This window comes from Macaca fascicularis, chromosome 10 (assembly GCF_037993035.2).
Source record: "Macaca fascicularis isolate 582-1 chromosome 10, T2T-MFA8v1.1".
In the NCBI taxonomy this organism is placed as follows: domain Eukaryota; kingdom Metazoa; phylum Chordata; class Mammalia; order Primates; family Cercopithecidae; genus Macaca; species Macaca fascicularis.
In genome coordinates, this window is record NC_088384.1 from 93,399,403 (window position 1) to 93,427,305 (window position 27,903).

At 47.2% G+C, this 27,903-nt stretch overlaps 1 protein-coding gene across 8 annotated transcripts; it reads left to right on the forward strand.

Moving 5' to 3' along the window:
* The first annotated feature begins 43 nt into the window (after positions 1 to 43).
* On the forward strand, positions 44 to 27,903 carry MANBAL (mannosidase beta like). 8 transcript variants are annotated; one of them, XR_012419341.1, is made up of 5 exons: positions 44 to 75; positions 6,375 to 6,519; positions 11,851 to 12,056; positions 26,016 to 26,642; positions 26,962 to 27,903. XR_012419341.1 is itself a non-coding variant. In XM_045362956.3 (4 exons), the coding sequence occupies exons 3-4, from the start codon at positions 11,907 to 11,909 to the stop codon at positions 27,067 to 27,069; spliced, it is 258 nt and encodes an 85-aa protein (XP_045218891.1). In that variant the 5' UTR covers positions 44 to 75; positions 6,375 to 6,519; positions 11,851 to 11,906; the 3' UTR covers positions 27,070 to 27,903. The 8 variants fall into 8 exon arrangements, 3 of the variants coding, with proteins under 3 accessions (XP_045218891.1, XP_005569015.1, XP_005569013.1); XR_006689876.3 differs by having other exon boundaries at positions 26,016 to 26,179; XR_012419342.1 differs by lacking the exon at positions 6,375 to 6,519 and having other exon boundaries at positions 44 to 401.

The window sequence follows — 27,903 nt, forward strand, 5'->3', positions numbered from 1 at the left end:
GCTCAGTGCGCGTCACTTCCGGGACTCAGGGTCGCGGGGAACTACTTCCAGGGGAGCGGCGCGGCGGCGCGGGAGGTGAGTGTAGAGGCCTCGCGGCTGGGCGGGAACCGAGAGAGAGCCGTGCTTGTCGCAGCGGTCTGGCTTTTCCGGCCGGCGTGTCCCCAGCGGCGCCGCTCAGCGGGCCAGGCTGTCGCTCCGCTCAGGGCCTGAATAAGTTCCCGCGGCGGTCGTTCAAAAATTACTTCCGGAGGGGAGTTTGAGCCCCCCGGGAGGCGGAGGGCCTCGCCTGGTGCAGCCCTGCGCTGTCGTCCGGAGGCTGGACCAGAACCCAGGGCTCCTCATGGCCTGGTCCGGGCCTTTCCTCCCACGGGTGGAGCAGTAGGAGAACCCTGAGCTCCAGAGTGAGTCTGGCTAGGGTTGGAATCCATATGGCTGTGTTACCGTGGGCAAGTCACGGTTCCTATCTGGCCCTCAGTTTCGTCCTCTAAAATGGATATACACTCTTGTACTGCGGGTAAAGCGAGGTGGTAAATGTGAAGCCCTTAGTAGGTGCACAGTGCGTGTTTGTTGGACGAATTCTTTTTAAGAGAAGCGAGAAATGAATATGAGAAACACTTTTAAAATGGTGACAACACATTTAGATTAATAATTATATTTTGCAGGGCATCTGCACACCAGTTTCAGCCCACCAGCTACCAGTATGACTTTGCCCAGAGAAGTGGCTTAGCTTTGCATTCTAATCTAGTTTTGCGCAGTTCTTAGGAATTTGTTATAATGGGACAGGCCAGGCTATACAGCCCATTGCCGTAAAGCGGTAACTTATTTTCTTTTTTTAAAAAGCCATTCTATTTATTTATTTAGAGATGGAATCCCTCTGTCGCCCACGCTGAAGGGCAGTGGCGGGATCTCGGCTCACTGCAACCTCCGCTTCTTGGGTTCAAACGATTCTCCTGCCTCAGCTTCCTGAGTAGCTGGGATTACAGACGTGTGCCACCACGTGTGGCTAAGTTTTGTATCTTTAGTAGAGAAAGGGTTTCACCATGTTGGCCAGACTGGTCTCAAACTCCCGACCTCTGGTGATCCACCAGCCTCGGCCTCCCAAAGTGTTGGGATTACAGGTGGGAGCCACCACACCCAGCTTTTTTTTTTTTTTTTTGAGACGGAGTCTCGCTGTGTCGCCCAGGCTGGAGTGCAGTGGCCGGATCTCAGCTCACTGCAAGCTCTGCCTCCCGGGTTTTTACGCCATTCTCCTGCCTCAGCCTCCCGAGTAGCCGGGACTACAGGCGCCCGCCACCTCGCCTGGCTAGTTTTTTGTATTTTTTAGTAGAGACGGGGTTTCACCGTGTTAGCCAGGATGGTCTCGAACTCCTGACCTCGTGATCCGCCCGTCTCGGCCTCCCAAAGTGCTGGGATTACAGGCTTGAGCCACTGCGCCCGGCCTTTTTTTTCTTTTTAATTAAAAAAAAAAAAAAAGTTCAAATAGAGATGGAGTCTCACTATGTTGCCCAGGCTGGTCTCGAACTTCTGGAGGCAAGATATCCTCCCTCCTGGATCTCCCAAAGTGTTTGGGATTACGAGCGTGAGCCACTGTGCCTGGGCTAAAACAGTAGCTTCTGACACTGGTTTCTACTCCCCAGTCTGTTTTCAGTTGAATTTTCACAACAGAATTTAAACTTACTTCATTAGAAGCCAAGAATGGCCTACTAGCACAGTACACAACGTTGGGAGATGGTAAGGCCTGTGGCAGTTGTGAAATCTGAGTTTTTTAGTCTTAGGAGAAGATTTAGTATTTGCTAAGTCTTGAGAGCTATACTTGTCTCAGTGGTTATTTATTTGTTTTGAAATGTTGACCCATTCTTTTTTTCCCCAGTAACATTTTTGTTTTAGAATAATTTTAGATTTACAAAGTTATTGCAGAGATACTTGAGTGCCCATATAGCCTACATTTCCCCTATTATTAACATCTTACATGTTGTCACAATTACTGAACCAATATTGATACCTTATTATTAACTCTAATCCGTACTTTATTCATATTTCCTTAGTTTTTCCCTAATGTCATTTTTCTGTTGCAGTGTTATCCGGGGCACCCTATTACATTTAGTCATCATATCTCCTTAAGCTCCTCTTCTCTGTTATCGTTTCTCAGACTTTCCTTGTTTTAGATGAACTTGAGGGTTTTGAAGATAGTACTGACTGGTCAGATATTTTGCAGAAGGACCTTTAATTAGGATTTGCCTATTTTTGACATGAGTAAGATCAGGGTAGTAGGTTTTGGGGGAGGAGGACCACTGATAGGGTTTGGCTGTGTCCTCACCCAAATCTCATCTTGAATTGTAACTCCCATAATGCCCACATTTGAGAGGGACCTGATGGGAGGTCATTGAATCATGGAGGTGGGTTTTTCCCATGCTATTCTCCTGATAGTAAGTCTCAGGAGATCTGATGGTTTTATAAAGGGCAGTTTCCCTGCACATGCTCTCTTGCCTGCCGTCACGTAAGACATGCCTTTGCCTCCCCTTTGCCTTTCGCCATGATTGTGAGACCTCCCTAGCCATGTGGAACTGTGAGTCCATTAAACCTCTTTTATTAATTACCCAGTCTCGGGTATTTCTTCAAAGCGGTATGAAAATGGACTAATCCAACCAAGGAGGTAAAGTGCTGTTCTCATCATATCATATCAAGGGTACATACTATCATTATGAGTTATCATTGACATCTGTTGACTTGGGCCACCTGGCTTGAGGTAGTAGTCAGGCTTTTCCAGTGTAGAGTTACTTTTCCTCCTGCACTTTCTGCACTGTACTTTTTGAGAAAGTCATTATGTACAGCACACATTTAAGGAGTATGGAATTATGCCCTATGCTTAAAGGCAGAATGTTACGCAAATTTTTTGGAGTTCTTCTCTGTGGGACATGTGTCTGTTCCCCTATTTATTTTTTGCTTACAGAGCCATTTATTTGTATCGGTGTGAACTCATGGATTTGTTTTGTTTTGTTTTGTTTTGAGACAGCCTGTTGCCCAGGCTGGAGTGCAGTAGTGCAATCTTGGCACACTGCAATCTCCACCTCCCGAGTTCAAGCGATTCTCCTGCCTCAGCCTCCTGAGTAGCTGGGATTACAGGCACCCACCACCATGGCTGGCTAATTTTTGTATTTTTAGTAGAGTTTCACCATGTTGGCCAGGCTGGTCTTGAACTCCTGACTTCAGGTGATCCACCTGCCTTGGCCTCCTGAACTGCTGGGATTACAGGCGTGAGCCACCACACCTGGCCTGAACTCATGGATGTTTATTTTATACTTTGGACCAGAATCCAGTGCTACTTTATTTTGTTGCTCAAATTATTCCTCCATTGGCCATTGGGAGCTCTTCCACTTGGCTCCTGTATCCCTTTGACATATCCCCCTCTATGTGTTTTGCTTTGTTTTGTTTTGTTGAGCACCTTCTTTCTATTCCAGACTCATCTAGTGTGTTTCTGCCCCAGTCCTAGAATTAGCCATTTCCCAAGGTGCCCTGGCTCCTTTTATTGGAGAATGGCCCAGAAAACAAGATCTGGGCTGTAGGTACGCTCAGTGCTTCTCAATGTCCTTGCTTCTAGGCCTTCGCAGTGGACAGAGCAAGAGACATATATATAGATGCCCAGATGTAGAAGTATTTCCATATATAACCACCTGTATCTGTGTTCAGCTAAACATAACTGATGTCCAGCTCTTATCATGACCACGTGGATTGTTCTAGCTCAGCAGTCCCCAACCTTTTTGGCACCAGGGACCTGTTTCGTGGAAGACAATTTTTCCACAGACTTGGGGGTGGGGATGGTTTTGGGATGATTCAAGTGCATTACATTTATTGTGTATTTTATTTCTGTTACTATTACATTGTAATATATAATGGAATGACCATACAACTCACCATAATGTAGAATCAGTGGGAGCCCCGAGCTTGTTTTCCTACAATTAGACAGTCCCGTCTGGGGGTGATGGGAGACAGTGACAGATCATCAGGCAATAGATTCTCATAAGGAGCACTCAGCCTAGATCCCTCACATGTGCAGTTCACAGTAGGGTTTGTGTTTCTATGAGAATCTGATGCAGCCGCTGATCTGATAGGAGGTGGAGCTCAGACAGTAATGTGAGTGATGGGGAGCGGCTGTAAATATAGATGACGCTTTGCTTGCTCACCTGCCGCTCACCTCCTGCTGTGCGGCCTGGTTCCTGACAGGCCATGGACTGGTACTGGTCTGTGGCCTGGGGGTTGGGGACCCCTGTTCTAGCTTCCTTTTCTTGCTTATCTGTAACCTCGCACTCCGCCTGTGACGAACCCGACTCCCACCATTCACCATACATTTACTTAATTGTTCATCTTAGCATACATGTATCATGGTTTTAGAATTGCTCCGCCTGTATCCCCTGTGGGAAACAACTTATCAGCTAGAGTACAGTGTGTATGTGCAGTTCCTTTTGCCTTCAGTCTTACGGCTCCACTCATTTTCAAAGTTACTTAGGTCAGCACCCTATTCCCCTGCCACCCTTTCAGTGAAGTTGTTTAATACATTTAGATTCAAAATGTCACATTCTGCATTCCATCCTGGAACACCCTGACTTCATGCGTGTGTGTGTTGGTGTGTTTTAAAAACCAGGTCTCACTATGTTGCACAAGCTGGTCTAAATTCCGGGGCTCAAGCAGTCTTCCTGCCTTGGCCTCTCACAGTTCTGGGATTATGGGTGTGAGCCACTGCCACGGCCTTCCTATGTGTTTGTAAAAATATTTGCATACATTAAAAAGTTTACGCTTTGTGCTGTCAAGTTTTTTGGGTTTTGACAAATGCTTAATATTTTGTATTCCTAATTATGGTGTCATACAGGATAGTTTCCCCTCCTTCAGGGATTATTTTTAACTTCTTTCAGATTTCACCTCAGCATTCCTGTTGCTTTTCTCCAAAATATATCTATAAGCTGAGAATTTACCACCTCCATAGCTACCACCCTGGTACAAGTGTGTCTTTTGACTCTTAAAGTAGCCTCTTCACTGGTCTCCTTGCTTTCAGTCTTGTCCCCTACAGTCTATTGTCAACAAAACAGCCAGAGGCATCATTTTGAAATGAGTCAGACCATGTGATTTCTTTGCTAAGAACCTTCCAGTAGCTCCCTTTTCACTCAGAGAATGGCCAGAGTCCTCATAACGGCCTGCAGCTTGCTTACTTGACTGTTCTTGATCATGACGCTTATTCCTGCCTCAGGAACTTGGCCCTTGCTGTCCCTCCATCCTGGGATACTCTGGCAGATGTTTAAATGACTTATTCCTTTGCTTTCTTCTTTCCTCTGTTGAAATGTCACCTTCGCAGAGAGGCCCTTCCCCGACCACTTCATATTAAATAGTACCCTCTTCCTCCTTCCTGTATGTATTGTAATACTCACCCCTGACATTGCATGTGTATGTGTGTGTTTGAGTACTTCCAGTTGAATGGAAACTCCGTGACAAGGACTAGACCAGTGCCTGGCACATAGTAGATTCACAGTAAATATTTGTCCAATGAATTAATGTCTTCTGTCAGCAGTGTCTGGCACTCAGGGGTGAACTTTGCAGTATCTAGTAACCTCACGAAATTATTTGCCTCATTCAGTAATAAATAATTAGGCACCTTTTGTTAAATTCTGATAGAGGTATGAAAGTCTCCCGGTGTATGAAAACCTCTACCCGTAAGCAAGTCTGGAGCAGGACAAGGCTAGAGGCCAGGATAGCAGCTCTGCCCTGACTCACCAGTAGAGTCTAGGGAAACCTCGTGGCCTCTCAGCTCCTCCTTGTTGTTAAATGATGACGCTGTTGGTTGAGGCATCTGCTCTTGCTTTCAAGGTGGGAAACAGAGGCATAGGCTTAGTCATTTACCAGATATTTACGAGTCAGGACCTGGCATAAACTCAAGATATACTCAAGATCCTTGCTGTTCAAGAGATTACAATGGATCAAGTAGAAAACAGTAGATTCCAGTGTAATATTTCTCAAAGAATAAGAAATAACATTCTAAAATTTGATCCAGCACATACATGCTCAGATGTAGATGGGTGTTTAAAAAGCTTCAGCATATAATACCGGCCCTTAATGTGATACTCTCTGGTATTTTCTATTGTTATTTACCTACTTAAATAAAGTGCTGCCTAATAAAAGAAAAAATGCTGGTTGCAGCCCCCTAAATGGTTTTCGTGGCTCACTAATGAGCCACAGCCTACAGTTTGAAAACAATTGACATAGTGGTTAAGAGCCCTGGCTCTGGAGAAGCTGGCCCCTTTGAATCTTGCCTTTGCCACTTACCAGCCAGGTTATCCCTGGGTAGGTCACATAACCTCTCCAAGCCTTGGTTTTGTCATCCTCATTAGTAATACCACCTCCCAGCGTGGTGGCGAAGTGCATGAGTTGCTGCCTGTAAAGTGCTGTTCACAACACCTGGCCATTCATTTGCCGACTGCTGCTGCTGCTGGGACAATGGCTGGGGAACAAAGCCTGTCACAGCGAGTTGAAGGGGTAAGTGTCTCCTAGTTGAGATCTGCAGGATGAATAGGACTTGTTTGACTTTGGTCATCAGGAAAGAAAACTCAGAAATACTGGCAGGAGAGCTGGGAAGTAAAGCGCAGAGGTGCAGAGAGAACTAGATGAGAGCTGTACAGCGCACACAGTATGTGTAGAGCAGTTTGTTTTCCAGAACCTTTTCACAACCAGCCTCCTATTATACCTGTGCTGTCCAGTAGGGAAACTTTGGCCACATGTGGCTTTTTATGGTTAATTAGTTAAATAAAATTAAAAATTTAGTTTCTCTGTAACCTCATTTAAGTTTTCAATAGCCACATGTGGCTGGTGGCTACCATTTGAAGAACACAAATACAGAACATTTCCATCACTGCAGAAAGTTTTATTGGACAATGTGTCATTATACCCTAACAAAAGTCTTGTGAAGGAAGTAGGTAGGGCATAGATTTTTCTTAGATACTTTATTGTTTCATAACAGTCCAAAAAATTAAAACTCATGACTTCACCTTAACAGCAACTATTTATTTCTGTGGCCTCTTTTGATCTTTGGCCCATGAAATCAGCTTATAGATGGTTCCAATCATAGTGTTTATACAATTGCTTATTTTTTTTTCAATTAATGTTACTTTGCAAAGACTTTCCACTGAGCTGATCCACAATGTTTGTGTTTGCCATGTTAGTGAAGAGGGATTATACGGTGATGTACCCTCACTGGGTTAACTGCTTGCTGATTGCTGGACGCTGGCTTGCTTCCTGTTTTTCGGTATTATGAATAGTGCTGCCATGAACTTTTTTCTACCTGAAGGCTTTTTCTTCTTTTGAATTGTTTCCTTACTATAAATTCTAGGAAGTAAGTTATTCAGTCAAAGGATATAATCACTATTATGGCTCTTGTTATATTTTGTCTAATTGCCTTTTTTTTTTTAAAGGCCTAAATGTATTATAGGTATTATTCTTGCTTGGCTCATGAGAACATCCTGTCTCCAGAGGTCAAGGGATTATTAGCCCAAAGTGTAGCTACTTGCAGATAGAGCCGGGGCTTTTGTCCTCTGCTTCCCGACTCTTGCCCTATCTTTCTATTGTACCACTCCAAATATTTATTATCACAATGTTGCTGTTAGTAGTAACACTAGTGAATCCGGGTATTTATAACCTCATAAAGCTTGTTACAGCCTTAAGCAAAAAGCTTGGGGCCAAGGGCATTTTAAAAAATGCACACTTTATGAGGTGCAACTGCGGAGAAATGAGAACGCATTCTTAAGCGTTGGTATTCACGTGGTGGTGCTGGTAGAGGCTGTTACATTTCTTCCAGTGAAGCTGTTCTTGCAGCCGCCTTGGAATTTACTTCAGGGCCAGTTTATGAGCCACCCCAAGTAATCTGCTTGGAGTCTGAGCATCATACCTTGTATTTGACCAAAAATGGTATTCCTGAGCTCAGTGCCACCTGATTCACTGCACTTGGAACCAGATGATGTTGGGCTCTTTCCAGAAGTCAAATCCTTTCTGGGAGGATGAAGATCTGCCAGCTCTGAGGATTCTGGGAAAAAAAAAAAAAAAGCCTCAAGCTTTGAAGGCCATTTCCATGGTAGACAGACTGATGTGAAAAGTGGCCATCCTGTTGCCCCAGGCACATGACCTTCCAAAGTGACCAGGTTGAAAGGGAAGCAATATCGTGTGTGAGTCCTGCTCTGTTTACCTACGAAGGTCGTTTTTATTATTCTCGGTGACTTCATGTTGGAAACATGGTGCAAAGCAGTGAAGCAGCAGAACCAAGGTGGAGACAGGCCTTTTTTTTTTCAGATGGAGTTTCACTCTTGTTGCCCAGGCTGGAGTGCAATGGCGTGATCTCAGCTCACTGCAACCTCCATCTCCCGGGTTCAAGCGATTCTCCTGCCTCAGCCTCCCAAGTAGCTGGGATTACAGGTGCCTGCCACCATGCCTGGCTAATTTTTTTGTATTTTTAGTAGAGGTGGGGTTTCTCCATGTTGGTCAGGCTGGTCTCAAACTCCTGATCTCAGGTGATCCGCCCGCCTCAGCCTCCCAAAGTGCTGGGATTACAGGCGTGAGCCACCGCGCCCTGCGAGGCAGGTCTTTAGGATTGTCTCTACCCCAGGGCTTCCCCATGGAAATATACAAGCTATGTATAATTTTACATTTTCCAGTAGCCACATTTAAAAAGCAAAAAGGGGCAATGCCTGTAATCCCAACACTTTGGGAGGCTCAGGCAGGAGGATTGCTTGAGCCTAAGAGTTTGAGGTTACAGTGAGCTATGTTTGTGCCATTGTACTCCAGCCTGGGTGACAGAGTGAGACCCTGTCTCTAAATAAATAAATAAATAAATGAGTAAAAAGAAACAGATTTTTTAAAAATTGTGACAAAATATATGTAACAAATTTACCATTTTAACCATTCTTAAGTTTAAGATTCAGTGGTATTTGCAGTGTTGTATAACCGTCATCACTGTCTATTTCTAGAACTTTTTCATCTTTGCAAACTGAAACTCTGTACCCACTAAACAGTAACTCCCCGTTTCCCTTCCCTCCAGCCCTTGGTAACCTCAATTCTACTTTCTGTCTCTGAATTTGCCTGTTCCAGGTACCTCATATAAGAGCATTCATACAATATGTGTTCTTTTGTGTCTAGCTTATTTCATATATATTTATTCAAAGCTCATAATGTTTTCAAGGTCCATTCATGTTGTAGCATGTATCAGAATTACATTTCCTTTATGGCTGAGTAATATTCCATTGTATGTATATACTACGTTTTGTTTATCCATTTTTCTGTTTATGGACTCTTAGTTGTTTCCATCTTTTGGCTATTGTGAATAATGGTGCTATGAACATTAGTATCTTGAGTCCTTGCTTTCAATTCGATTTTTTAAAATTTTAAACAGGGTCTCTCACCCTGTCACTCAGGGTGGAGTGTAGTGACGCAATCACGACTCACTAACTCACTGCAGCCTCGACCTCCCAGCTGAAGCAATTCTCCTGCCTCAGCCTTCTGAGTAGCTGGGACTACAGGTGTGCACCACCATGTCTGGCTAATGTTTAAATTTTTTATAGCGACAGGTTCCCACTCTGTTGCCCAGGCTGGTTTTGAACTCCTGGGCTCAAGTGATACATTTGCCTTGGCCTGTCAAAGTGTTGGGCTTACAGACGTAACCCACCGTGCCCAGCCAATTGTTTTTTACGTGTATTTTTTGGTGTCATGGTGGGATGGGGGCAGGGTCTCGCGCTGTCACCCAGGCTGGAGTGCAGTGGCATGATCACGGCTCACTGCCTTGAGCTCCTGGGCTCAAGTGATCCTCCCACCTCAGCCTCTGGAGTAGCTGGGAATACAGGAGTGAGCCACCACTCCTGGCTAATTTATTATTTTTTTTGTAGAGATGGGGTCTCGCTATGTTGTCCAGGCTGGTCTCGAACTCCTGAGCTCAAGTGATCTGCCCACTGTGGCCTCCCAAAGTGCTGGGATTACAGATGTGAGCCACTGCAGTCATTTCAACATGTAATCAATATGAAAACATTATGAATGAGATAGATTACATTCTTATTTTCATACTAAGTCTTTGAAAATGGGTGTCTAATTAGCATCTAAATTCAAACTCGCTGCGTTTCAAGTCGTAATAGTCGTGTATGGCTCATGGCCACCATATTGGATAGCTCAGACTTAGCAAAACATTGCATTGTGGCACAGATCTCTGGAAACACAAAGGGTTTTAGATTCAGATAGGCCTGATTCCAAAGTAAATTTGCCCCTTTATCATTGGGATGGGCAGAAGAAAGCCACTGATGGGTGCTGTGGTAGAGGGGGAGCAGTTCAGTCATGCCAGTGGAAGAGGAGGGTGACAAGAAAGGCATGTTGGAGAGATGACACTTGAGCTCAGCCTTAGAGGCAGAGTTGGGGCTTTGTCAAACAGTCAAAGTAGGAAAGGACATTCTTTGCAGAGTATGCAGCTTGAGCAGAGGCCCAGGATTTTGAAAGAGCCCAGTGCTCTTGGAGAACCACAGCAGTTCTTTCAGCTCTACCAGGATATTAGGAGCGGGGGCCCTGCCGAGAGGAGAGGCTGGAGAGCTGGGCTGAGGCAGGACCTTGCACCACTGGCCACCACTGCCCCTGTCATTCACGCCATCAGCAGCTCTTGTCTGGCTTATTGGCAGGGGCCTCCTCCTGGCTCTCCCTGTGTCCACTTTGCCCCTCCCCTTGTTGTCCCTCCTCCATTTAAAAATGGAAGTCAGATCATGTCACTTTTCTGCTCAAAACCCTTCAGTGGCTTTACATTTTACTCAATCAAATTGGAGGTATCAGGGTCCGACCCCGTTCCTCTCTGATCTTACCTCCTTCCACCCTCCCTCCTGATCACTTCTCTCCCTGTATTGGCCTCATTTCCCCACCCTGGGGCCTCCACACTTGCTTTTTTCCCTGCCTGGAACATGTTTCCCTCAGATTCTCAAATGGCTCACTCTCTCACTTCTTATCTCTTCCACTCTATTCCCATCTCTGTTCTTCAGAGACAGCCTTCTTGTCACAAAATAAAGTGATGCCCTTAAGTTTTTTCCAAAATGCTTATCACTACCTGGCATATCACATCTCAATGTGTTCATTGTCTCCTTCCATCCTGAGCATGTAGGCCCCAAGAAAGCAGGGGTTTGTCTGTTTTGCTCATTCTTCAGTGCTTGGTATTCAAGAAATACTTGTTGAATGGATGACTAGATGAATAAATAAACAACAAAACCTGAAACGTGGCAAGCCTTTAGTAAATGTATGTTGATTTGAGATTTTTGTTGAAGTGCTTCCCTTTGCATTTATTTATTTTTCTCAACTTTATGTTTGGAAAACATCAGACGTACAGAAAAGTTGAAAGAATGGTTCAGTGACTAACCATATGTCCCCAGCTTAGATTCAAGAATTGTTAACATTTCACAATTCCTGTATATATTCTTGGGGGGATGTGTGTGTTTGTTCAAGCTAAAAGTCAGTTGCTGGGTGCGGTGGCTCACGCCTGTAGTCCTAGCACTTTGGCAGGCTGAGGCGGGCAGATCACCTGGGGTCAGGAGTTTGAGACCAGCGTGGCCAACATGGTAAAACCCTGTCTCTACTGAAAATACAAAAATCATCCGAGTGTGGTGGCCCATACCTGTAATCTCAGCTACTCGGGAGGCTGAGGCAAGAGAATGGCTTGAACCCAGGAGGCCAAAGTTGCAGTGAGCCGAGATCATGCCATTGCATTCCAGCCTGGGTGACAGAGTGAGACTCCATCTCAAATAAATAAATAAATAAATAAAAGTCAGTTACAGAAATATGACACTGACCCTTTGCATTTACAAGTTGGCTCTGAAGAGTGGCGAGTCAGAAGAGACATCAGGCAGCCAGCAACTTGGGCCATGGCCTCTGACCTAGACTTCTCACCTCCGGAGGTGCCCGAGCCCACTTTCCTGGAGAACTTGCTACGGTACGGACTCTTCCTGGGAGCCATCTTCCAGCTCATCTGTGTGCTGGCCATCATCGTACCCATTCCCAAGTCCCACGAGGCGGTGAGTGTTTCCTTGGGAGCTTGAGCTCCTCTGAGTGCCAGGCTGGATTCTGAGTACTAACAGTAGATGCCACCGCAACTAAAATCAGCGGGGTCTACAGTGGGCCTTTTTGATTTAGCGCGCCCCTGAGTTCCCACCTGGTGGGTTGAACCACATAGTTAATACTTTATTTGTTCATGTACCCATTAAGGAGATTTTTATTTAGTGCCTACTACATTTCAGATTCTGCTGAAAGATGTAGTGTCTGCACCTGAGGAGCATCTAGTCCTTGGGAGGAAGGCAGATAACAAAAATATACCCCCATGTGCTCCCATGGGAAGTACAGAGTACATCGAGGGTATATAACAAGGGGGAGAGACCTGATCTTACCCTGGGCTGTGGTCCCTGACAAGGAGACAGTGTTTGAGCTGAGACTGAAGGAATGAGCAGGCTTCTGCCAGGCGAAGTGGGCAAGGGGCGAGGGCAACATTCCAGGGAGAGGGCATTGCACGTGCAAGGGACTCAGAATAAAGGAAGGGGCTAGTTCAAGGAACCGAATGAAGGTGACTGTGGCCAGAGCACAGAGGGACATGATGAGAGGTGCAGCCAGAGGTGTGGACAGGGGCCAGAGGGTTTTAAGTATGAGAATGATGTCAAATTGGCTTTTTTGTTGTTGACTCTTCCTCTGTAAATATCTTCATAACTATACACCCTCCTTCTGCCCATTTTCTTGCCCACTCATTTGCTGATGGCATTGATTTGTTGGAGAAAGCAGGTCATCTATCATGTGGGATACCTACATCCCAGGAATTGGCTATTGCTTCTCTGTGGTGTCATTTAACGTGCTTCTCTGTTCCCTGTGTTTCCTATCAACAGGCGTTCTATGTAGAGGACTGATTCCATTCCAATCAGGTTATTGGGTGTGAATACCTCAGAGCTGGTGCTGTGTACTCCCTACTATGTGGCATCAACAGGCATGTGATATCTGGCTGCTGCACATTTAGAGATTCTAGGATTGATCGGTGGGTTTAGGTGGTACCAGCTGATGAAAATCCCCTGTCAGTCTTTCATGTAAGTGATTTTAGCATCCATTGATGGTCGTTGCTTAGATCCATTATTTCCTTCTGCATCTGTTAGCTGGAATTCTTTAACAAAGACTTTTTCCTTATCACCTGTATGATTACTCTGAATTACTCTTCATAATGAAGAGCAGGAAAAATGCTTGGTTCTTTCCCTTTATTTATCAATTTTCAAAGTTGTGAATTCAGGCTCTAGCAACCTCCAGTGTTGACCAGTGAAGCTTTGGTTTTCATAGCATTTTGAACATATTTTTTATATATTTGATATGTTTTAGTTGTTTTTTTTTTTTTTAGGGCACTTGTCTGCCATTAATTTGTTTTTTATGTTCAGTGGGAGCCCCTTTAAGTTAGTATCTTTGTTCTTTGTCAACTTCATTAGTCTTTGATATTTCCTTGCTTCATGGTTCAGTAAGATGTCACAGGCTTTTTGTGTGTGTGTGTGTGTGTGAGAGACAGGTTCTTGTCTGTTGCCCAGGCTGGAGTGCAGTAGCACAATCACAGCTCACTGCAACCTCTGCCTCCCAAGTTCACGCAATTCTCCTGCCTCAGCTTCCCAAGTAGCTGGGACTACAGGTGTGCCACCATGGCTGGCTAGTTTTTGTATTTTTAGTAGAGACAAGGTTTTGCCATGTTGCCCAGGCTGGTCACAAACTCATGGGCTCAAGCCATCCACTTGCCTTGACCTCCCAAAGTGCTGAAATTATAGGCATGAGCCGCTGCGCCTGGCCCCAGGCTCATTTCCTGCCCCAGACTTGGAATCAGTCATTTCTCTAAAATGCTCTAGTTCTTTTTAGTTAGAAAATAGTATTTAGAAGCTACAGTTGGGGCATTAGAAATTCTCGGTGCTACTGAGCTCTTACTGCATCTAGGCCTTTCAATAAACGGAAATAGAAAATAAACATTTTTTAAGAAATGAAAAAGTTGTGAGTTCATACTAGTATTTCCAATTCAAATGTAAGGTGATAGTGTTTCTATTTATTTGATTTTATACTAGAGTCTCGTATTTCTTTATCTTATGCTGGAAATCTTGTTCTCAATAACATTAACAAAGTGATGTGTCTGCTAGAGCCTTCTGTATCCGAGGTCCTCAGGACCACCCCAGGTTCAGTGATGCAGTAGGGGGACTCTCAGCTGTGGCAGTGAAATGGTACCAGGTATGGCAGCACAGGGAAAAGGTACATGGGGCAGAGACTGGAGGAAACAGGCACAGGCGTCTGCATGCTCTCCCATTGGACACCCAGAGGAAGGAGTTGCGGCAATGTGTGTGAAGTGTTATCTAGCAGGGAAGCTCGTTAGAGACTCAGTGCCCACAGCTCTTATTCAGGACTGGTCACAGAAGCACCCTTGGCCTACCATGTACCAAAATTCCATATTTCCAGAAAGCAAGCAGGTGTTCAGCGTGAACCGTATTGTTTACACAGTTTAGGCGTGGTGAGCCACTCTTATCATTTCTGGGAATTGTGAGAACCACCTGGAATCCAAGTTCCCAGATGCCAGTCAAGGGCCAACCTTGCAAGCATGCTTCTCTAAGATTAGCGATGTATATTAACTTTATTCTGCACATCTACAATATGCCAGTTACATTTTTAAAATAACTATATGTTTACTACTAAGATTCAGAATGAAATTTAGACTTCTTTGTGGTTCTTCTTTGGCCTTAAAATATGTCTCTGTGGAGATATAAGGTCAAAGTGCTGTGTTTAGTAACTATTTTTCTCTGTGTAGGTCTCCCATCATGAGATATAGTTCGGTTAATTTGCTTCAATCTGTTTTTAATTTTTAGGTATTTTTAACATTTTTATTTAATTTGTTTTAATTATATAATACATTTATATACAATATTTCTCAAAGTCAAAACTATATAACAAGGTATATTCACAGAAGTTTGCTTTAATCTCGTTCTCCTCCACCCTGTTCTCTTCCTTCCCACATAGTTAACAGTTGTTATTAGTTTATCTTTTCTTTGTTTCTTTTTGAAAACAGTAACAAATGCATATATATGTGTGTGGTGTGTACATATATATTTCTATTCCCTCATTTATTAAATAAAAGATAGCATGCTATTAAACACAGTTTTGCAACTTTCTTTTCTCACTTAATGTACCCAATATGTTCTGGAGATCCATATATCTTGGAGATCACTGTTCCTGGAGATCCTGCTTCTGTAGCTGGGAGGATGATGGGGAATTACTGATACAGTGTGGAACCTATTGATGCAGTGGGGAACTATGGTGAAGGAACAGGCTTAGGGTGGGTGCAGGGAAGGAACATACCAAGTTCAGTTTTAAACAGACGCTTTAACATATCCAGGTGGTTCTGTCAAGAAAGTTGGTGGATTTACAGGTCTCTAGCAGGAGGAGTGCATAGACTGAGTGTTGACCAGCATGTGAGTGTTGATAAGATGTCATCTGAAGCCATGAGAAGGGACAGGGTCTCCTAAGGAGAGAATATGGAGGGAGATGAGAAGAGGGCCTAGGCCAGAGCCTGGCGGGGCTCCAGCGTAAAGGGGACAGGCAGGGGAGGAGCAGCCAGCAAGGGTGGGAAAACCTTGGTGAACAGGGACAAGTTTGTGGCCTCTAGGTTGTCTTGTCCATCTGTTATTCTGGTGTCTTGAGAAAGATCACGATTGGAGTTCTTCCACCCACAATTGTATCACATTTTAAAAACATCACCCCTGTGCTCTTGGGCTCTGCCCCCACAGATGTGTGCTATTCGGTATTATAAATAACAAACGTGGTTGTTGGTGGTGGCTGATGAGGCCTGCAGAGAGTCCTGAGGGAGGGAGGTGATGAGCCTTCTTGTTTTATAGGCAGAGTTGTGTGGCTGTTTGGAGAGCAGGGAGGCTGCTCACCTCCTGTTGTGCTTGAAGCCCTTAGAGGTAAGCCACAGAAGCCTGGGTTAGTTCAGCAAACTTCAGAAAAGGAGCCCCTTTATTGTTCTCTTTAAGGTTTTCAGTGGGATAGTGTGTTAAAGTCTTTTGAGGCAGGGAGTTGACAAAGGGTTCAAAAATATGCCACCAACCCCCCCCCACCCACTGCCATTTAGAGGTTAATTTTGGACAACAGCCTCATCTTTTTAAATTTAAATATAGTACATGACATCTCTCATTTTTATTAATCTTGCATTTAGGGAAACAAGGCTCACACAAGTGAATTGTCTTCATAACTGAAGCTTACTGTTTTAACTTTTTTTTTTTTTTTTTTTAGCTTTTCAATGGATCAGTAGCAAAAAAATACAGTACTGTTAATCTTAACTTTTTACTGGTGCATCAGGGGAGCAAATGGCCCCAGGTTACACAGGGGGCTCTATTGCTAGCTCTCTGTGTGTCTCCATAAGGCAACCTTTCTCACTCCCCAAACTCCTAACTAGATAGAAAGGGAACACAGCATTCTGTGCATAAACAGGATTACAAAGAGAGGGTAAGTGCTGAGACTGTGCTGCTTAGAAGTTGTCCCTAATAGTTGAGATTTGGAAGGAGTTTGGAGGGGAAAGAAAGGGGTTTTAATATGGGGATGGGGTACTTTTAAGGAGAAAGGGAGCCCATGGGAGCGCGGGCAGCTTGTAAGACTCTAGGCAGCCTGAAGGCAGTTGGGAGATACCTGGAAGTGGAGGGTGGCAGGAGGTAAGGGAGGGAGCAGAAGTGAGGGTGGGAGGACCCAGAGAACAGTCTTGCCGCCTTTGCCGTTTTGCTTAGGGCAAAATCTTCCCTCTTGCTTAGCCTATAGAAACAAGGTTTATTAGTGGCTTTTTGGGTCAGAAGATAATATTTTTGGCTCTAGATGATGGGAAAGCCTTTGAAAAGCAAAAGAATGCCTTTCCTGTTGTTCCAGTAAGCCGATTTTTTGCAACTCGCTTATGACTTCAGTACTTCAATACTTAGCAGATTATTTGAAAGCTCTTTTGGGGTTAATCATGGAGGAAAAAAGGGAACACATACAAATGCTTCCCACCCCACCCCCTTCCTTTTCATAGTAGGAGCAAGAATCAGTTCGTAAAATGAAAACCCATGTCCCTAGAATCGTAAGCCAAATGAAAAGGTTTTCTTATTGGTACCTCATTAAACTCAGACCTAAAAAAACAAACATTTGTTTGAGCCTGATGGAGGTGTGGGCCACACTTAATCCAAGCATTTTCTTGTAGGCTGGATTCTAAAATAGAAGATAATAGGTCCTAGTACCATTTCCATCTAGTCCAGGTTAGCAGGTAAGTTTCATCTCTCATGCCAAGTCTGATCGATTGCATGGTGGCCATGGTGAAAAGGATTCTGGGGGCTGTTGCTTTGCTCTGGAGGAAAGAAATTGACCGATGCTATCTGTTCACTGTGAGCTGGGATTAGAGAATGAGAGTGCTGGTGTTTGGACTGGTCAATGATTCTCCATGAGGCTGCACATTAGAACCATCTGGGGAACTTTCAAAGGCCTAGACCTCACCCAGAGATTCTGATTCAGTTGTTCTCTGAAGCCTTGGATCAGTATTTTCTTTTTATTTATGTAGAGACACGGTGTTGCTCTGTTGCCCAGGCTGAAGTGCAGTGGCATAATCGTAGCTCACTGCAGCCTTGACCTCCTGGACTCAAGTAATCCTCCCTTCCTCTGCCTCCTCGGTAGCTGGGACTACAGGTGTACTCCACCACACCTGGCTAATTTTTAAATAATTTTTTGTAGAGACGTGGTTTCACTATGTTGCCCAGGCTGGTCTTGAACTCCTGGGCTCAGGTGATCCTCTCACCTTGGCCTCCCAAAGTGATGGGATTACAAGCATGAGCCAGTGTGCCCGGCTTGGATCAGTATTTTTTTTTAAAGTGTCCAGGTGATTGTAATATGCAGCCACTGCTCAAGTCTTTAGATGATTTCCCTCAAACAGAAACCAATTTTAGGAGGACAGGATATGTTCAGTTCTTAGATGTGTTGTTTGAAATAATAGCAAAATGTTCCATGTGGGAAAGGAAAAGTGAACAAGAAGTTGGGAAATAGAGACCTGATAATTATTTTATTAACAGAGCATTATGATGTCTGGAATCCCAGCACTTGGGAGGCTGAAGTGGGTGGATCACTTGAGGTCAGGAGTTCAAGACCAGCGTGGCCAATATGGTGAAACCCTGTCTCTACTAACAACACAAAAATTAGCCAGGCGTGGTGGTGCGTGCTTGTAATCTCAGTTGCTAGAGAGGCTGAGGCAGGAGAATCACTTGAATCTGGGAGGTGGAGGTTGCAGTGAGCTGAGATCGCGCCACTGCACTCCAGCCTGGGCGACAGAGCGAGACTCCATCTCAAAAACAAACAAACAAAAAAAAACCAAACCAAACAAATACAGCATTATTACTTGAAACCCAAGAATGAGTTGCTAAGTTTTTCAAGGGAAATGAAGATCCAGGAAAGACGTGAACTTGGAGCATACCCAACCTGTTGAAGTAGTTTCCTTGCAATGTAGGTAGACTGAGAAGGTGCAGGTGCTGTCCTAGAACCCAAGAGCAGGAGTGCGGCAGCGCCTCCGGAAGTGGCGGGAACTGGAACTTACTGCTCATCACCGGCATGCCCTCTGCCTCCCTTCCTGTTCCTCTCCTGCCTTTTGCTTTTCTAACGAGGACCCTGCTTCTCTGCTTGCTGGCCCTGTGATGAGATGCAGCACAGACACTAAACATAACCATGCCTTCCTGCCGGACTCAGTTCCAGAATCCCCAGGGAAGGAACTGTGGCTGACCCAGCTTGGGACAGCTGTGGCCAGTGTGGGGGAGGGGAGGGTTCTGTGGCGTGACCTCTTGAGTGGGGATGGGAAGGTCCATTCCCACAGGGGGAGTGCTGGGCAGAGAAAGCTGGGGTCTCCATTTCTCTCCCTCTCTCAAGTGACAGAGCAGTGGGCAGGGGAGCAGGACAGTGTGGCCTGCCTGAAGTCCACCGAGTGGTCCATGGAGAGCACATGTGAGACCAGTGCCCTGGAGATGATTGAGGAAAGCCGGCCCAATCTGATGCCACCACTGTGTTCCAGCTGCTCTTCTTCAGAGTTGGGTTTCAGTAGAAGAAAGTTCTCAGTAGGGAGTTCCTGGCTTTCTAGGGAAGTCTCGGGATAGTTTGAGGGTCTGTGATCCCTGTCAAGTTGTGTACAAGAATGTGAGGTTTATATGCCCAGGCATATTTTCTGGGGGAGATGGTCCATAGCCTCTCTACATGGAGTGCAGTGGGAAGTGGGGGCAGGTTTCTTCTCAAGGTAGGGAGCCTGTCTCCCTCCTCCCCATAACCCTCCTCCAAGCCTCTTTCGGATCGATTTCTACATCGAGTGTTGATTCAGCCAACCCTAACTAAGCATGTGGGTGTTGACTCTGAGTTCAGCAACTTGTGTGGCGGATGGTCAGTCATACACGGTAGTGAATCAGAAACTCTCCTAGCTTCAGCGTTGACTATTCTCATCTGTTCATGTGCTTATGGCACATCTTGTCAGCTCACAGCCAGCTGTCTGCTTCTAGAAGGCAGGTCCTTTCACTTCCATACTGCTATGTTTGTTGATTGCCACCGTCTTGTATTAGTGGGGACTCTTCCTGTTGCAAGTTCAGAAACTCAGCTCCAGCAGCTTCTCCGAATGAAAACAGTATTGGCTCTTGGAACTGGGAATTTCAAGGCACAGCTGGATTTAGGGGTTCAAGGGGTCTCCAGGGCTCCATCTATCTGTCTCCTGGCTTTCCCGGGAGTGCTGGCTTCCTTCCTGGGCCCTTGCTCTGTGTTGGGAAAGATGGCTGCAGCAGCCACAGTCAGTGCCCTTATCAGTCAGGATTGACAGGTGAGAAAAGCCATTTTTCTGCCTCTCCTCACCTTCTGAGTCTCATGGAAGGCCTCTCCTTGGCCACATACACCTTGCCCCACAGGTGGGAAATGGGAATGAGTACTGTCTTTGGCCAGGCCACATGTAGCTGCCTACTCTTGTGACCCCAGTGACTGAGAGTCCCCCTGAACCCCATGGGATAGGGAAAGGGCAGGGCCCCCATGGAAAAGAGGTGCTGGGAAGACAGATAGCTGATGGCCAGCATTGCGATCTAGTGGAGGACTCACCACAGGTGATGGTGAGAGTGGTGGCTCCCAATGTGATGCCCGTGGCGACTTCACAACCAACCAGAAAGCCCTGCAGTGTTTAGACCCCTGATGATGTTTTGTCTCATCAGGGTGGTGAGCCACCTGCACCTACTGCACCACAGGTGGCTCATTCCTGTGGTGCAGTAGGACAGTGGCCTAGAAGGTCAGGACTCTTCTGGACAATTTTGCACAAGGGTCTTGATTTTAAACGAGGCCCCTGGTTTCCAGTGAGGCCTGCTGTAAATAAATAATGAACCGCAGGCAAGCATCCACCCATTCTCAACACCTCAGGACACAGGCTCACCAGAAGCAACTTTGCATTTCTGCTCAGTGTGGTTTTAAAGCTTGGGAGGAGGTTGCAGTTGAATTGGGAGGCAGGCTGTTTTTTGCTTAATGACCCGTTCTGGGGATATTGCCGTGTGGTGGGCAGGATGAGGGTATAAACATGCTCCCACCAGCCTGTGGTCTGGAGATGTGTACCGACCGGTTCTTGGGAGAGACGGCTGGACACACAAGGAGCCGCAGAGCAGTCAGTGGGGAGGGCTGGCAGAGTCGTGCTGAATTGTGTCTGGAATGAGTTCCCAAAGGCTGTTCTTTCTAATCACAATTCTCCCTGCCTGCCAAGTGCGTCCTGGACTCCGTGTCTCTGTTTGCCTTGTTGAGTCCACATGGATGGCCTCCCCTGCTCTGTTTCAGCCAGTCCTATCTTTGCTTAAGGCCACTGCTAGTTTCATCTCTGCGAGGACTTCTCAGCTCCCACCCTGTCTCAGGCCCTCATGGCCCGCTGGGATGGGCAGCACCTTCAGCGTTAGGCAGACTGGTCTGAGTGCTGACCTGCTCTTAGTCTGCCTCCGTCATCAGAAGAGGATCTTCCTGCCCAACTCCATTGTTCTTAGAGGGTCGTGCAAGATAAGGTGCATGAGGGTGCCTGAGTGTAGCAGAATGGTTTTCTTTCCCTGGGCCATTTTCAAGGAAAGAGTGGCCTGTGTAGAATGACATTTTGTCCTGATTTACAGTACTAAATCCACATTGAACTGTAGAGTGGAAATCATAAAATTCAATGCACTTTTCTTGCTGGAAGGGATGTGATGTATTGTGGCACAGATTCGATTATTCGAATCTGATGAATAGCAGCAATTTTCTGGCCTGGTAAGCGCTACAGAGCTACTTCATTATTGATGGGGCCTTTGTCCACAGAGGACGCCTCCGTGGACCCAGGAGCCTCCTGGCCGCGGGAGTTTTTTATATGTGACATGCGATTGCTGAGGAAACTTGAGGCTTGCTTCAGAGGAAGCGCAGTGCTCCCAGATTTAAAGGCGGGGCTGTCGGCTTTGTAGTCTGCTGTCTGTGTGGCTGGACTGGCAGCGTACATTTGAGGAGAAATGAAAAGGCAGCCCTTCATTCAGAGTCATTCTTTTCAGTGAAGAACTTGGAGCTACAGGCCCTGTGTGGCTGCCAGGACTCCAGGGCCCAGGTCATGTGGGTCACGGCCGCCTTTGCTTCCCTGCAGCTTGCATGGGGCTATCACCTGGCCTCAGGGAGCCTGAGTGGCCTTGCCAGTGGAGTGTGGCTCGTGGTGGCTGGCTCACCAGGGCAATGGAGAGGCTCGGGGAGCATCCACACACAGACCCGCTAAGTGTGCATTCTCCTCTTCATTCCCCATGGGCACAGTGCCCGCATGTACTGGATGCAGGTAGAGATACAGAGGAGGAAAGGGAGCAGAGTACTGGGAGACACTGGCTGGCCAATAGCCCAGGGTGACAAGAGTGGGCTGTGCAAGGGGGCCTGCCTGGAGACAGGGGCCAAGACTGAGCGAGAGGCCCGGAGCCCCTGCCGAGTGTCTTGGAATTTATCTCACACAAAGGGGAACCAGCAAGGTTTTTAAAGGAGGAAACAGACACGATTGGGATTGTTGTTGTCATTGTTTTTTTTATTTGTTTGTTTGTTTTTGTTTTGAATGAAACTTTTTTTGAGTTTTGCTCTTGTTGCCCAGGCTGGAGTACAATGGCACAATCTTGGCTCACGTCAACCTCCTGGGTTCAAGCTATTCTCCTGCCTCAGCGTCCCGAGTAGCTGGGATTACAGGCATGCACCACCATGCCTGGCTAATTTTGTATTTTTTATTTTTTTATTTTTTTTTTATTTTTTTTTTGAGACGGAGTCTCGCTCTGTCGCCCAGGCTGGAGTGCAGTGGCCGGATCTCGGCTCACTGCAAGCTCCGCCTCCCGGGTTCACGCCATTCTCCTGCCTTAGCCTCCCGAGTAGCTGGGACTACAGGCGCCCGCCACCTCGCCCGGCTAGTTTTTTGTATTTTTTAGTAGAGACGGGGTTTCACCGTGTTAGCCAGGATGGTCTCGATCTCCTGACCTCGTGATCCGCCCGTTTCGGCCTCCCAAAGTGCTGGGATTACAGGCTTGAGCCACCGCGCCCGGCCTTAATTTTGTATTTTTAATAGCGATGGCGTTTCTCCATGTTGGTCAGGCTGGTCTCGAACTCCCGACCTCAGGTGATCCACCCGCCTTGGCCTCCCAAAGTGCTGGGATTACAGGCATGAGCCACTGCGCCTGGCGTGTTGTCATTGTATTAGGAAAATTGACTCTGAAAGTAACATAAAGTAAACTCTGATGAATATGGGGAGGTAGAGGCATGGGCAGGAGAATCTGTGGGAGTTGGATGCAACCAGCGGGGCTGGCAGGGGACCTGGGTCTGAGCTGGGCAGTGGAGTGTGTCCAGAGGGGACTGGCTGGGTCTAGAGCCCGCTGGAAAGTGGAATGGACAGACCTTGGGGATAGGTTGGATGCTGAGAACTCATAAATGACTTGGAGGTGTCTAGCTTGGGTAACTGGGTGCATGACGGCTCTAAAAGCTGAGGTGGGGAAGAGAGGAGGAGGTCTGGGGTGAGGAGGAGACAGATCACGCATTCAGATGACTCGATAACTGTAATATGTACACACACCCACAGAAGACTGCCTTCAGCTGTAAAAAATCAAGTGATCTGGAGTACAAACCCACTTTTCTGACTCCTATAGGGACTTTAGTCACAAACAAGGGGTTTTAAGTGACCCATCGACAGATAGGTTCTCAGAGGAGCTGTACTTATCGTTCCAGAGGCAGCTTGTGGTTCTGGGGGCTGCTAAACAGAGAGTAGGTTTCACAGTTAACTCAGATTCAACGTATTCCTACCCCTGAGGACCCCAGGAAACCTGAGAGAGGCTGGACTCTGTACCCATGAAGAGGTTAGGTTCAAATCTTGGGTCTGCTACTCAGCAGCTAAGACCTTAGGCAAGTCATATGACCTGAGTGTCTGTTCCTTTGTTTATAAATTGGGCCTCATTATGGCACTTTGTGAGGCCGTCATGTCCAGACACATAACACAGGGCCTGGCATATTATAAACAATAAATAATTAGCAGCTGTTGTGGCTCTTGTTATTTTTTAGAGAGGGAGTCTCACTCTGTTGCCCAGGCTGGAGTGTAGTAGCTATTTATAGACACAGTCATAGCACACTATAGCCTCAAACTCTTGGGCTTCAGTGATCCTCCTGTCTCAACCTCTCAAGTAGCCGGGAGGACAGGTATGTGCCACCACGCCCAGCTGTTGTTGTTATTATTGGCAGCTATCCTTAGGCATACTTTAGGCCAGGGTATGTATATTGGGTTTTAAGTCTGTTCATATCCTCTGTGATCATGGAAAAGTGAGGCCTAGTTTTAAGTGCTGTATTTTCATGGGAATAAACAAGAATGAAGTTCTCATGGTTACTGGGAGACTTGGCTGTTCTTTCATTTCATTCATTCATTCATTCATTCATTCACTCATTCATTCATTCAGCAACAGTTGAAGCTATCCCAAAGTGCTCATGGGCTAATAGGGGCTAACATGAAAACATGTAACTATGGGAAAATAATAGTGGCATTATGGGCTGGGCGAAGTGGCTCACACCTGTAATCCCAGCACTGTGGGAGGCTGAGGCGGTTGGATCATTTGAGGTCAGGAGTTCGAGACCAGCTTGGCCAACGTGACAAAACCCCATCTCTACTTAAAATATCAAAAATTAGCTGTGCGTGGTGGCGGGTGCCTGTAATTCTAGCTACTCAGGAGACTGAGGCAGGAGAATCGCTTGAACCTGGGAGGTGGAGGTTGCAATGAACTAAGATCGAGCCACTGCACTCCAGCCTGGGCAAAAGAGTGAGACCCTGTCTTAAAAAAAACAGTGGCATTATAAGGTTCCTGGGTGCCTAGGGGCCCGAGGAAGGAGGAGGGGCTGCCCCCAGCTGGAGGGAGGAGCAGGGAAGGAAGGCTAGACAGTGAGTAGGAGTGTATTCATGGACAGGGCCAAACAATGGGAGCAGCTTGCCAGGTGGCCAAGGAAGCAGGTATTCCTGTTGATGAAGGTGACCAGCGGAAGCTCTGGGGCCTGACTTAGTGTGGGGGATAAAGAGGAGCCCGGGTGAGGCTGGAGAAGCGGTCTCCTTAGATGCCGTTCCACAGAGAGCCACTGGAAGCTTTCAGGTGGAAGGTGCAGTGGCCAGAACCGCACTTTAGAGTAGTTCCTTTGGTGGGTGCATGAGGAATGGACAGAGACAGCGGCACTTCGCTTAGCGGTGGGCAGAACTGAAGGGGGAATTGGACGCTGGAGAGAGTAGCAGAATCCAGAGGTAGAGGGGGTCATGTCAGCAGGACATGGTGACCCACTGGACAGTGGGGAGCAGAGAGACGGTGACGTCACCGGGTCTCTGGTTGCTCCACCAGTGGGAGGAGGGCTGGGCCTTCTGGGGTCAGGGACAGTTCAGTTGGAGGTGCCTTAGAGACGCCAGTCCCGATCTTCTGGCAGACAGCTGGATCAAGGGAGAGGTCTGGGAGGTGCCAGAAGGGTTGAGGCTCCAGAGAGAGGGCCTGTGGAGTGAGGGAGGCACTAGGGTGGCAACTGGGTCTCACTGTCCCTGTGGTCTCTGAACTGAGCCCCATTGAAACTGGAGGAGCCCCCAGCCTTGAACTCAGAAGGCAGACTCCTTCCTAGAGATCCAGGCAGGCCTTGCAAATTTTGTTTTGTTTTGTTTTGGCCAAGTTACATAAACAGAGTAGGGGACCTTCAGATCATTCTGACTTTTGGCGGGAGGAGGTTCAGCAGGCCAAGGGAATCCAGCGCTGCAGTGAGAGGCTGGGGAGGGGAAGCCCTTCGGTTGTCTTGGGACAGTCACTCCTTGGGGGCCTGAGACCTGACTGGCTCTTCATAACTGGTTTTCTCGCCCAGGCGGGAGACAAGTGTTGGCTGATAGGAGGGAGCTGACAGGCCTCTGGATCAGATCCGAGGCAGGGACTGCCCTCCCCTGCATGGGCCCTCCTCTTCTGTAGGGTGGGCTGAGGCTTGGGCCATGGGCCAATGGGGCAAGCAAGGAAGGTCAGGGAGTGTAGTGAGCTGGAAGCCGGGTTGGGAAATGAAACACAGAGGGGTTTTTTCCTCATCTGGAAGTATCCCCCCTCCCAGGAATCTTAGTCTGCTTCATATTTTCCTATTTCTCATAAAGAACACGGGCACTGAGAAACATTTCCCAATCAGTGCTGGGGGCGGCGGGGTGTGGGGGCATGGTCGGCACCTGAAAAGGGGCAGCGCCTCCTCAGCCCATCGCTGCCACGAGGGAATGCAGGGCCAGTGTCACCGGACAGTTAGTTTCAAGAGAATCTAGGAATCCAGATTTAATGGGAAATCTCCCAATTGGCTTGAGTTTTTAAATAAACACTGCAGGCCAAATGAAGTCTGTGGCCTGAACAAGGCCTGTGGGCTGTGGTTGGCGTTCTCTGGGCTAGCCCGGCCTCTCTGACGTCCATCCTTTCTGGCCACAGCACACTGCAAGTTATCACTCAGAGGAGGAGAGGACACTAGACAGGAGCACACGGAGCCTGTTCCAGATTCTTCTCTGACATGAGCCTGCGTGGCCTGGGCCAAGCTGTGTCCCTTCGCTGGAGTCTACCTTCCTTATCAGCACAGTAAAGGCCAGGCTGGATCTGTGGGTTTGAACCTTTTATTCCTTAGCAGCAGAACTTTGTTTCATTTAAATCTTACAAGGGACAGATCACAGTGTATGAAATAGATTGAAAATCAGAGCTGCTCCTGTCGCCAGGGGAGTCTGGAATTCTGCCCCAAGGCTCTCTGCCCTCCCCCACAGAGGCACCTCTGCCAGGCTCCGCAGAACACAGTGTGGAACTGCGTACCTGCTGGCGGGCCCTCTGTACCCCTCCCAGCCCTGGCATTCTGTGGGTTGAATGGGAGGACAAGAATGGCAGCCAGAGGAGGGCAAGCCACAGCGAGTCTGCCCCACAGCCAGCTCCTCGCCCACATTTTGTCCAGTCCCTGACACAGGATGATCGGCCAGCCACTGGATGCAGCTGGCACTTCCTGGCTGCTTTCCACGTAGTTTTGCCTCCTCACATCAGTCCTGTAAGGCGGGCGTGGCTATTTCCATTTCACAGGTGAGTAAACCAAGACACGGAAAGGGGAAGTGAGTTTCCCACAAAGTCAGTTGGCTGGAAAGGGAAGGATCCCAGGTTCTGCCTGGGCGTCTGAGATCCCACAAGCTGCCCCCTCCCCGTGGGGCCTCCTTTATTCTCCACTGAGAGCCACGATGCTCCCGGGGCAGTCCCACATACATGTGGGTGCTAGGTCCCGGGAATGACGATTTCCATCTCTTGTGTTTCTGTGGCATGCTTCTTTGCTTTCAGATGTGCTCTCCTTTTGCTGGCATCAGGCTTGATCCATCTAAGCAGGACTCTCCTTTTTATCACCTCACAGGAGGCCGAACCGTCTGAGCCCAGAAGTGCTGAGGTGACGAGGAAGCCCAAGGCTGCTGTTCCTTCTGTGAACAAGAGGCCCAAGAAAGAGACTAAGAAGAAGCGGTAGAAGAGGAGGCCCGAGGAGCCGGGCAGGCAGGGAGAGGGTCTTGGGGACAGCCCTCCTGGGAATCTACATCCTGTTCCCCCCCATCCCAGGCTCGGGATCTGAGGAGGCTGTGACGCCCTCGGACCACAGAGATCTAGACAGTCATGACAGTCCCTAGGCTCCAGCTCGGCAATCCATCACTTCCTCTTCCTTCTGCTTCTGTGACGGTTTAGAGTCAAGGGGACTGAAACTGTGAGCATAGACTGTATTAGGTTTGTTCAGAAGCCAGTTCAGCTCACAGAGTCACATTTTCTTAATTAGTCATGTGTCCATCCTTGAGTCGCCCCCTCCTTGTGGGTTTACACTACATTTTGGCGTCATTATCTAACGCTGACAAGCACACCCTCTCCCATTATTTGTGCACTGCAAACCTCCTGCTAATCAGTCACTTTTGTTGCTGCTGTGTAGACAGAGCCAGGCCTCACCTGTTTGTTTAGGCCAAGATGCCATGGCCACGCAATGTTAGTGATCCCACTGGCTGCGACAGCCAGGCCCAGAAAATGCCTGGCGTGAGAGCCCGCAGACGGCCAGGCCAGGGTAGGCAGTGCCTGCTTCTGCTCCGTCAGGTGCAGGGTATTTGGCTGAAGGTGTGCATATTTCCTGGGCACAAACTTCCTGAGCCTCCGAATGGGAGGCTCATCAATTTCAGACCAACCTCTTTTCAACCCATCATAGCACATTCAAGGTGTGCCTTTTACTTCTACTTGTACATCCCCCATCCCTTCAATTCTTTCATTCCCTGACCAGTGAGCGAGTTCCTGGGGGAAGTGTGAATAAACTGACATGCAAGCTTCA